The sequence below is a fragment of the Piliocolobus tephrosceles genome, chromosome 15 (genome assembly GCF_002776525.5).
Source record: "Piliocolobus tephrosceles isolate RC106 chromosome 15, ASM277652v3, whole genome shotgun sequence".
NCBI lineage: Eukaryota > Metazoa > Chordata > Mammalia > Primates > Cercopithecidae > Piliocolobus > Piliocolobus tephrosceles.
Window position 1 is genome coordinate 76340706 of NC_045448.1, and position 12009 is coordinate 76352714.

Genomic DNA, 12009 nt, shown 5'->3' on the forward strand with positions numbered 1-12009 from the left:
GTGTGTTTGCATATTGGATTGTGTAAGATTTATTTGAAATAGATTCTGTTTATAAAAAGCAAAAAGTGAGTCTGAAAACCATCAATCTATCTGAACACCCAAGTGATGCTTAGACTTATTTTCACATTTCTACTAAATGGTTCATCAACCATGTCTAAAACCATTTGCTGATAGGGAATCATTATCTCCTGAGGCTGCCCATAACTTTGGACTATTAGATTTCAGTTAACAATGAGGGTTAACAAACTTTTCCCTCCTACAATTTCCACTCCTTGGTCTTGGTTTACTTCTTGGGATCATGCAGAATAGATCTAGCCCTACTTCCATAAGACAATTCTCTAAATTTTAAGATTAATATCATACTTTTTTTTTTTTTAACATCTTTTCTTTCCCATACCATCTTAAGACACTCTCCACTGAATATGCTTACATCGAGAATTAAATGCAATATTCCCAGGAAGGTCTAATCTGTGGGCATCATCACCAAATATGCCATTCTTAATCAAAACAGCACACACATACTAGGATAAATTCCCATTTACCTGTTTTTCTGTTACTCAAGCGACACTGCTGACTCACACTGGGTTTATTGTTGATTATAATCTGCCTTACCTATGCTGCTTCAAAACTGTGTCTGTCCCATCTTTTACTTAGGTGAATTTTTAAACACAAGGGTGGCACACACATTTATTTTATCACAATTTCTTGAGTCCATTTTCTACAATCTTTTGAAATCTCCTTGGATTCTAATTCTACCATCCACAAGTCTTACAAAATTCCTAGCTTTTTATCACTGACACATTTCATTAGTATGTATTTTACCACTTTATCCAGTTCAATAAAAATATTGAACAGGGCAAAGCTGAGAAGATACCTAAAACTAGCAGACTCTCCATAGGTAGTCAATGCCCTACTGGTCATTATTGTTTTAGGTATACGTAAGCTTATATTTCCCCATTTAATCCCTAACAACAATCATAATACATTAAATTTGCTTCAACAAATAATGTTAAGTATCATTTGTATTTGGGAATCCTATCAATGATAGATTATAGTAATTACTGCTTTTTAAATTTAAGTATTCATAATCTAATTCTGTAATAATTTACTTTAGACTTTTAGTCAGAATCAAAATTATTACCAGGCATTAGCTTACAGCGTTTGCTTCTAACTTTGAAAACAGAAACTATGTTGTCTGACTCAATTTCCGTTCTTGAACCTGTCTCATTCTCTTCCATCACTGAAGAAATAGAGTGATCCCACTGGTGAACTGTCTTAGCAACCTGGGGCACTATGTAGTGTAAGTGATCCTCTACCAAGTGCCATTTTGCCATCCCTAGGGAATACCTGACAATGTGCAAAGACGTTTTTGGTTGTGAAGCCCAGGAGTACTACTGGCACCTAGTGGCACAAGTCAGGGATGCTGCTAAGCATACTATAGTGCACAGGACAGACCCTTACAACAAAAAATTATCTGTTCCAAATGCCAATGTAGTGCTGAGACTGAAAACCCTGATGTAATCTATGCTCCTGCTTATGCAAACAACCCATTTTCTACATTCATAGCAGAGGAGTTTCAGAATAAAAACATCCATTATAAAAACTTCATGAGTGCGCCTATAATCCCAGCACTTTGGGAGGCCAGGGTGGGTGAATCACAAGGTCAGGAATAGAGACCATCCTGGCTAACACAGTGAAAACCCCGTCTCTACTAAAAATACAAAAAAATAGCTGGGCGCGGTGGCGGGCGCCTACAATCCCAGCTACCCGGGAGGCTGAGGCAGGAGAATCGCTTGAACCCAGAAGGCAGAGGTTGCAGTGAGCCAAGATCCCACCACTGCACTCCAGCCTGGGTGACAGAGCAAGACTCCGTCTCAAACAAAAAAAGAAAAAAAAAAAAAAAAGACTTCATGAGTGAATCCATAATACTGCTGAAAGGCTTTAGTGATCACAAAGAGCCAGGTCTACCACTTAGTACTCAAGTATTTTACAAATGACTTAACCCTTCTGGGCCCCAGCTTCATCTGTAAAAACTCAATGAAAATAAATACATTTCACAGGGTTATGAGGATCAAATGACACAATGTGCAAGTATTTAATAAATGGTAAAGCATAATGATTTACATTTAGGCTATAACTAAACAATCCTACACAGAAAGAAAATACAGGATTATATATCTGCTTCTTTGTAGCTTTTAACTACTAATCTTGGTTCTATCCGGCATATCAACATAGAATAAATCTACACCTTCTTTGAATACAAACACCATCTCTCTGTACATCTTCTTTCAAATTAAATATCTCCAATTCCTGCAACAGTTTCCATCTATTTTACCTGAGTTTTTATCCTATTGGAGGTAAGTAAAAAATGCCTTTCTATCTGTTGCCACATGTTGATATCCTATTCTTTCTCTCAAGCCACAGCTCAAATGCCACTCCTAAGATAAACTATTTCCTTATCCCCACTGCTGAAGGTAACCTCTCTCTCCCGTCTCCTCCTGAAGACATAGTACTTTATCTATGCTGCTCATGCGGAGGCAATGTGGTCAGTGAGACAAACTGGGCTTTAGAGGCAGACTATCCAAGTTCAAATCCTAGTTCTCATTCATGGTAGCACTGTGAAAACTAGTTTTAAAGATTCATTTTCTTCATCTATAAAACGAAGCTATCATCCTTTTAAGAGACAGGGTTTTGCTGTTGCCCAGGCTGCAGTGTGGTGGCACAATCATGGCTCAATGCAGCTTCAACTCCTGGGCTCAAGGGGCAGCCCAGCTGATTTTTATTTTTTTGGTAGAGATGGATCTTGCTATGATGCCCAGGCTGGTCTTGAACTCTTGGCCTGAAGAGATCCTCCTGCTTCAGCCTCCCAAAGGACTCAGATACACAGGCGTGAACCGCCATGCCTGGCGATCACCCATTTTTTAAATAGGGCTGCTGGGATTAAGATGACAGGTACAAGACCTTACAGAGTGCCTAGTACACAACTGGAATTAAGTAAGTGTTTATCATCTTCCCTACTTCTCCTTCTCATTTCCTGTTTTAAATTACATTTTATGTGCATCTTATTTTCTTTGAGATTACATGCTTCTTGAAGGCAGAATTAGGCTGGTATCCCTTTCCTCCCTTTCATTTCTTACAGATTTCCTCCTTTGTAATCACAATTCCAAGGGCTAAAACTTAATGGTGCTCATAATATGAATATGATATGCCTCCTTGCTTTTCAACCACCTCTGTCACTCTACTCTGGGTGTTCTCCAGTCTGTCAATTTGTCCTTAATTTCCTAAAGCTCAATCTAAAACTGTTTACTCATAAAACTGCATGAATCTACAATCTCATCAACAAACAATAAAAAAAAAATACTACAATGAAAGAGAAGATTCTCAGCATGATCACTCTAAAAAGTTCCTCAATACGTCTTATGTTCAGTGAATTCAATTCTAGATCACTGTAAGATCAAGATCTGTCCTACTGAACTTTGAATCCTTAAAGAGACTACTATTATTTGGCAGACTACAAATAACTAGTTACTATAATAAGTGTCAGTCTAACTTTGAAACCATTGTTCAAGCAAAGCCACAATGCCACTGGATTTTTGCCAAAAGAACAAAGGTAGAGTGTTGTTGTCTTCCTTTAGAAGAAATGAATTTGCACTAATGGACTGACACCGGTTCATCTCTTCAGGGTCAGTGCATATTCACAATCCTCAAAGATGGCTGCCTGGACCATGAGAACACAAATCAGATCACTGAACAGAGAAAAGTAAGCTAATAGGAATGAAAGTAATAATCTGGGTCTTTACATGTATGTCTGTAATTTAAAATGATTACCACTTCTATCACAGTGTTCAGAAGTATGAAGGTATATTCTTTCATCTTATTAATATGAAGATAAAAAATAGCCAAGTCCAGTTAAAAAAATTTTTTTTCATCTCAGTGCAGTCTAAGAAAAAGTCTAGATTCTATAAATCAAAAGTAAATATGTTTTCCCCCAAACAGTTTTCTGGTAAACACTCTGCATTATAAACCAGGAGCTGTAAGAAAATTATAATGATTTACAGATACATCATGGAGTTCACAACTCTAGAAATTATTACCTGTTTGCTTTTACTAACTTCATTTTCACAAATGGAATGTTCTTCAAGAATCACTCTGCAATGTGTTATTAAACTTGTTGTCTGTGAGGTTGACAAAGGATCCCAAAGGAATTCTACAAGGTCTGAAAAAAGTATTTCAGTGGTGAACAATTTATTTGCTAGATTGTTTTGCTTCTTATATATAAAAAATCAAGACCTTTAACAAACACTGCTTCCCTCCTTATTCAGTTTAAGATCTATGGCAATTATTACCATTACATATTTGCATACATCCTCAATTTCCTTGTTTTTCTTGGGCTTTGTTATACTTCTCCGTCTAAACTACAACTCTTTATAGTTAAGTTCACCTTGTCACTGAGTCTCTGCCTGCAACCACGCAGATAAAAAGTGGCTGAAAAAAACCAAACACATTAACTTGATCTCTATACAACTCGAGTGAGCCTCTCTCTCTCTCTGTCTCTCAAGTCCATTCGCTCTCCCTCTCACCTAGATGATTAATTCATACCTTCTCCCTTCTCTGTTATCTCACTCTCAGTTGATGGACTTTTTCCTTCTAGTTGATTATTTCCTACTTTATTTTTTCTACCCCCTTGCTTTTTCTTTCAGCTAATTACTTCCTAATTTGCTAAGAAAATAGAAGCAATCAGAAAAGCAGCACTACAAAGGTCCTACCACAGCATCTACATACCTACCTGCATCTGTGCCCATATGCTCTAACTTGTCTCCTATTCCTACGGATGAGGCACCCACACTCCCACCACGTCAGGTGAACTGTTTATTTTGTGGATGAGATCCCAAGACTTTTGGCTTAGTCTAAGATCCTGTTCCCAGAACTCTGTCCTTCCACTTTGGTATTGACATCACTTGTACTAGATTTTTTCCATCACCCTACAAACAACTATTTATCTTGTATTAAAAATAATCCCCCTCGGTGTAAAGAGGCTGCCAAGATGGCTGAATAGGAACAGCTCCAATTTGCAGCTCCCAGCGAGATCAACACAGAAGGCAGGTGATTTCCAACTGAGGTACCCAGTTCATCTCATTGGGACTGGTTGGACAGTGGGTAGAGCCCACAGAGGGTGAGCCAAAGCAAGGTGGGGTGTTGCCTCACCCGGAAGCACAAGGGGTTGGGGAATTCTCTCCCCTACCTAAGGGATGCCGTGAGACACTGTGCCGGGAAGAACAGTGCACTCAGTCCAGATACTGCATTTTTCCCACAGTCTCTGCAACTGGCAGACCAGGAGATTCCCTCCAGTGCCTACCCCACCAGGGCCCTGGGTTTCGTGCACAAAACTGGGTGGCTGTTTGGGCAGACACCAAACTAGCTGCAGGCGTTTTTTGTTTTGGTTTTTCTTCCATACCCCAGTGGCACCTGGAACGCCAGAGAAACAGAACCATTCACTACCCTGGAAAAGGGGCTGAAGACAGGGAGCCAAGTAGTCTAGCTTGGTGGGTCCCACCGCCACAAAGCCCAGCAAGTTAAGATCCACTGACTTGAAACTCTTGCTGACAGCAGTCTGAGCCCAACCTGGGGTGCTCCAGCTTGGTGGGGGGAGGGGTATCTGCCATTGCTGAGGCTTCAGTAGCTGGTTTATGCCTCACAGTGTAAACAAAGCCCCTAGGAAGTTTGACCTGGGCAGAGCCCAGCACAGCTCAGCAAGGCCGCTGCGGCCAGACTGCCTCTCTAGACTACTCCTCTCTGGACAGGGCATCTCTGAAAAAAGGCAGCAGCCCCAGTCAGGGACTTAAGAGATAAAAACCCCCATCTTCCATGGACAGAGCACCTGGGGGAAGGGGTGGCTGTGGGTGCAGCTTCAGCTGACTTAAACGTCCTTGCCTAACAGTTTTGAAGAGAACAGTGGTTCTCCCAGCACAGCGCTCGACTTCTGATAAGGGACAGACTGCCTCATCAAGTGGGTCCCTGACCTCCATTTATCCTGACTGGGAGATACCTCCCAGTAGGGGCCAACAGACACCTCATAGAGGAGAGCTCTGGCTGGCATCTGGCGGGTGCCCCTCTGGGACGAAGCTTCCAGAGGAAGGAACGGGCAGCAATCTTTGCTGTTCTGCAGCCTCCGCTGGTGATACCCAGGCAAATAGGGTCTGGAGTGGACCTCCAGCAAACTCCAGCAGACCTGCAGCAGAGCGGCCTGTTAGAAGCAAAACTAACAAACAGAAAGGAATAGTATCAGCATCAATAAAAAGGACATACGCTAAGAGACCCCATCCGAAGGTCACCAATATAAAAGACCAAAGGCAGATAAATCCACAAAGATGGGGAGAAACCAGCGCAAAAAGGCTGAACATTCCAAAAACTAGAATGCCTGTTCTTCTTCAAACAATCACAACTCGTCACCAGCAAGGGAACAAAACTGGATGGAGAATGAGTTGGACAAATTGACAGAAGCAGGCTTCAGAAGGTGGGTAATAAACTCCTCCGAGCTAAAGGAGCATTTCTAACCCAATGGAAGGAAGTTAAGAACCTTGAAAAAAGGTTAGAGGTATTGCTAACTAAAATAGCCAGTTTAGAGAAGAATATAAATGACCTGATGAATCTGAAAAACACTGCAGGAGAACGTCATGAAGTATACACAGGCATCAATAGCTGAATCGATCAAGTGGAAGACAGGATATCGTAGATTGAAGATCACCTCAGTGAAATAAAGGGAGAAGACAAGTTTAGAGAAAAAAGAGTGAAAAGAAACAAACAAAGCCTCCAAGAAATATGGGACTATGTGAAAAGACAAAATCTATGTTTGATTGGTATACCTGAAAGTGATGGGGAGAACTGAACCAAGTTGGAAAACACTCTTCAGGATATTATCCAGAACTTCCCCAACCTAGCAAGGCAGGCCACCATTCAAATTCAGGAAATACAGAGAACACCACAAAGATACTCCTTGAGAAGAGCAACCCCAAGACACATAATTGTCAGATTCACCAAGGTTGAAAGGTCAGCCAGAAAGAAAGGTCGGGTTACCTACAAATGGAAGCCCATCAGACTAACAGCATATCTATCTGCAGAAACCCTACAAGCTACAAGAGACTGGGGGCCAATATTCAACATTCTGAAAGAAATGAATTTTCAATCCAGAATTTCATATCCAGCCAAACTAAGCTTCATAAGCAAAGGAAAAATAAAATCCTTTACAGACAAGCAAATGCTGAGAGATTTTGTCACCACCAGGCCTGCCTTACAAGAGCTCCTGAAGAAAGCACTAAACATGGAAAGGAACAACTGGTACCAGACACTGCAAAAACATACCGAATTGTAAAGACCACCAATGCTATGAAGAAACCGTATCAACTAATGGGCAAAATGACCAGCTAGCATCATAATGACAGGATCAGATTCACACATAACAATATTAACTTTAAATGTAAATGGTCTAAAAGCCCCAATTAAAAGACACAGACTGGAAAATTGGATAGAGTCAAGATCCATCAGTGTGCTGTATTCAGGAGACCCATTTCATGTACAGAGACACATATATAGGCTCAAAATAAAGGGATGGAGGAATATTTACCAAGTAAATGGAAAGATAAATAAATAAATAAATAAATAAATAAATAAATAAATAAATAAATAAATAAAAAAAGCAGGGGTTGCAATCCTAGTCTCGGATAAAACAGACTTTAAACCAACAAAGATCAAAAGAGACAAAAGAAGGGTATTACATAATGGTGAAGGGATCAATGCAACAAGAGCTAACTATCCGAAATAAGTATGTACCCAATACGGGAGCACTCCGATCAGATTCATAAAGCAAGTTCTTAGAGACCTACAAAGAGACTTAGACTCCCACACATTAACAGTGGGAGACTTTAACATCCCATGTCAATATTAGACAGAGCAACAAGACAGAAAATTAACAAAGATATCCAGAACTTGAACTCAGCTCTGGACCAAGCAGACCTAACAGACATCTACAGAACTCTCCACCCCAAGTCAACAGAATATACATTTTTCTTAGCACTACATTGCACTTATTCTAAAATTGACCACATAATTAACACTCCTCAGCAAATACAAAAGAACGAAAATCATAAGTCTCTCAGACCACAGTGCAATCAAATTAGAACTCAAGATTAAGAAACTCACTCAAAACCGCACAACTACATGGAAACTGAACAACCTGCTCCTGAATGACTACTGGGTACATAATAAAATGAAGGCAGAAATAAAGATGTTCTTTGAAACCAATGAGAACAAAGACACAATGTATCAGAATGTCTGGGACACATTCAAAGCAGTGTGTAGAGGGAAATTTACAGCACTAAATGCCCACAAGAGAAAGCAGGAAAGACCTAAAATCAACATCCTAACACCACAATTAAAAGAACTAGAGAAGCAAGAGGAAACAAACTCAAAAGTGAGCAGAAGACAAGAAATAACTAAGATCAGAGAAGAATTGAAGGAGATAGAGACATGAAAAACCCTTCAAAGAAATCAATGAATCCAGGAGCTGGTTTTTTGAAAAGATCAACAAAATAGATACACCGCTAGCCAGACTAATAAAGCAAAAAAGAGAGAAGAATCAAATAGACGCAATGAAAAATGATAAAGGGGTATCAACACCGATCCCACAGAAATGCAAACTACCGTCAGAGAACACTATAAATACCTCTATGCAAATAAACTAGAAAATCTAGAAGAAATGGATAAACTCCTGGAAACATACACACTCCCAAGACTAAACCAGGAAAAAGTTGAATCCTTGAATAGACCAATAACAACTTCTGAAATTGAGGCAATAATTAATAGCCTACCAACCAAAAAAAGTCCAGGACCAGATGATTCACAACTGACTTCTACCAGAGGTACAAAGAAGATCTGGTACCATCCCTTCTGAAACTATTCCAAACAATAGAAAAAGAGGGAACCCTCCCTAACTCATTTTACGATGCCAGCATCATCCTAATACCAAAGCCCAGGAGAGACACAACAAAAAAAGAGAATTTTAGACCAATATCCCTGATGAACACTGATGCAAAAATCCTCAATAAAATACAGGCAAACCGAATCCAGCAGCACATCAAAAAGCTTATCCACCACGATCAAGTGGGCTTCATCCTTGGGATGCAAGCCTGGTTCAACATATGCAAATCAATAAACGTAATCCATCATACAAACAGAACCAAAGACAAAAACCACATGATTATCTCAACAGATGCAAAAAGGCCTTTGACAAAATTCAACAGCCCTTCATGCTAAAAACTCTCAATAAACTAGATACTGCGGGAACGCATTTCAAAATAATAAGGGCTATTTATGACAAACCCACAGCCAATATCATACTGAATGGGCAAAAACTGGGAGCATTGCCTTTGAAAACTAGCACAAGATACGGATGTCCTCTCTCACCACTCCTATTCAACACAGTATTGGAAGTTCTGGCCTGGGCAATCAGGCAAGAGAAAGAAATAAAGGGCATTTGATTAGAAAAAGAGGAAGTCAAATTGTCTCTGTTTGCAGATGACATGATTGTATATTTAGAAAACCCCATTGTCTCAGCCCAAATTTCCTTAAGCTGATAAGCAACTTCAGCAAAGTCACAGGATACAAAATCAATGTGCAAATATCACAAGCATTGCTATACACCAACAACAGACAAACAGAGAGCCAAATCACGAGTGAACTCCCATTCACAAATGCTATACAGAGAATAAAATACCCAGGAATACAACTTATGAGAGATGTGAAGAACCTCTTTAAGGAGAACTACAAGCCACTGCTCAAGGAAGTAAGAGACGACACAAACAAATGGAAAAACATTCCTTCCTCACGGTTAGGAAGAATTAATATCGTGAAAAAGGCCATACTGCCCAAAATAATTTATAGCTTCAATACTATCCCCATCAAGCTATCATTGACTTTCTTCACAGAACTGGAAAAAACTACTTTAAATTTCATATGGAACCAAAAAAGAGCCGGCATAGCCACGATAATCCTAAGCAAAAAGAACAATGCTGGAGGCATCATGCTACCTGACTCCAAACTAGACTACATGCCTACAGTAACAAAAACAGCATGGTACTGGTACCAAAACAGATCTATAGACCAATGGAACAGAACAGAGGCTTCAGAAATACCACCACACATCTATAACCATCTGATCTTTGACAAACCTGACAAAAACAAGCAATGGGGAAAGGATTCCCTATCTAATAAATTGTGTTGGGGAAACTGGCTAGCCATTTGCAGAAAGCTGAAACTGGAAAATTCCTTACATCTTATGCAAAAATTAACTCAAGATGGATTAAAGACTTAAATGTAAGACCTAAAGCCATAAAAACCCTAGAAGAAAATCTAGGCAATACCATTCAGGACATAGGCGTGGACAAAGGCTTCATTACTAAAATACCAAAAGCAAAGGCAACAAAAGCCAAAATAGACAAATGGGATCTAATGAAACTAAAGAGCTTCTGCACAGCAAAAGAAACTATCATCAGAGTGAACAGGCAACCTACAGAATGGAAGAAAAGTGTTGTAATTTATCCATGGGACAAAGGGCTAATATCCAGAATCTACAAAGAACTCAAACAAATTCATAAGGAAAAAAAAAACCAAACCATCAAAGGTGGGCAAAGGATATGAACAGACACTTCTCAAAAGAAGACATTTATGCAGCCAAAAAACATATGAAAAAAAAGCTCATCATCACTGGTCATTAGAGAAATGCAAATCAAAACGACATTGAGATATCATCTCATGCCAGTTAGAATAGTGATTGTTAAAAAGTTAGGAAACAACAGATGCTGGAGAGGATGTGGAGAAACAGGAACACTTTTACACTGTTGGTGGGAGTGTAAATTAGTTCAACCACAGTGGAAGACAGTGTGACAATTCCTCAAGGATCTAGAACTAGAAATACGATTTGACCCAGTAATCCCATTACTGGGTATATACTCAAAGGGTTGTAAATCATGCTACTATAAAGACACAAGCACATGTATGTTTACTGCAGCACTATTCACAATAGCAAAGACTTGGAACCAACACAAATGCCCATCAATGATAGACTGGATAAAGAAAATGTGGCATATATACACCATGGAATACTATGCAGCCATAAAACAGGATAAGTTTATGTTCTTTGCAGGGACATGGATGAAGCTGGAAACCATCATTCTCAGCAAACTAACACAAGAACAGAAAACCAAATACCGCATGTTCTCACTCATAAGTGGGAGTTGAACAATGAGAACACATGGACACAGGGAGGGTAACATCACACACCGGGGTCTGTCAGGGGTCGGGGGGCTAGGGGTGGGATAGCATTAGGAGAAATACCTAATGTAGATGACAGGTTGATGAGTGCAGCAAACCCTATGGCACGTGTACAGCTACGTAACAAACCTGCATGTTCTGCACATGTACCCCAGAACTTAAGTATAATAATAAACAAACAAACCAACAAAAAATCCCCCTTAGCCCTACTTCCTGCTCTAGTATTGTTCCATTTCCTTCCTATTTTTTATGACAAAATTCCTCAAAGTACTATCTAAACTTCTCTCTCCAGTTTCTCTTTTCTCACTTGTTCTTGATTTCCCTTAAATTAGGCCTTATCTCGTATCAGTCTACCTAATGCGCTCTTAGCAAATCACAGACGACATTCACATAGCAAACTCCCATGACTGATTCTAATCCTCATCTGACTCATCATCAACAATTCCAACAGTTGACCCTTCCTTCTTCCTAGAAACACTGTCTTTACTTGGCTTCCCAAATACCACACTCTTAGTTTCCTGCCCATCTCTCTGGTCTTTGCTGTCTGCTTGTCATCTCTTTGACTTCCAAGTGCTATAGTATCTCAGGATTCAGGTCACTTACCTTCTCTTTTCTGTTTCGGTATTCAAAGTCAATTTTATACATTAAATGCCATCAATAAATGTCACGTGGATAAACTCCAAA

At 39.7% G+C, this 12009-nt stretch overlaps 1 protein-coding gene across 3 annotated transcripts in view; it reads right to left on the reverse strand.

Moving 5' to 3' along the window:
• The window catches only part of GCFC2 (GC-rich sequence DNA-binding factor 2), a 49662-nt gene that overhangs the window by 11821 nt on the left and 25832 nt on the right, over positions 1–12009 (reverse strand). For all 3 annotated transcript variants that reach the window (XM_023187962.2, XM_023187963.2, XM_023187961.2), the window contains exon 12: positions 4095–4216. In XM_023187962.2, coding sequence (XP_023043730.2) covers positions 4095–4216 — 122 coding nt within the window. The remainder of the gene's footprint in view (positions 1–4094; positions 4217–12009) is intronic.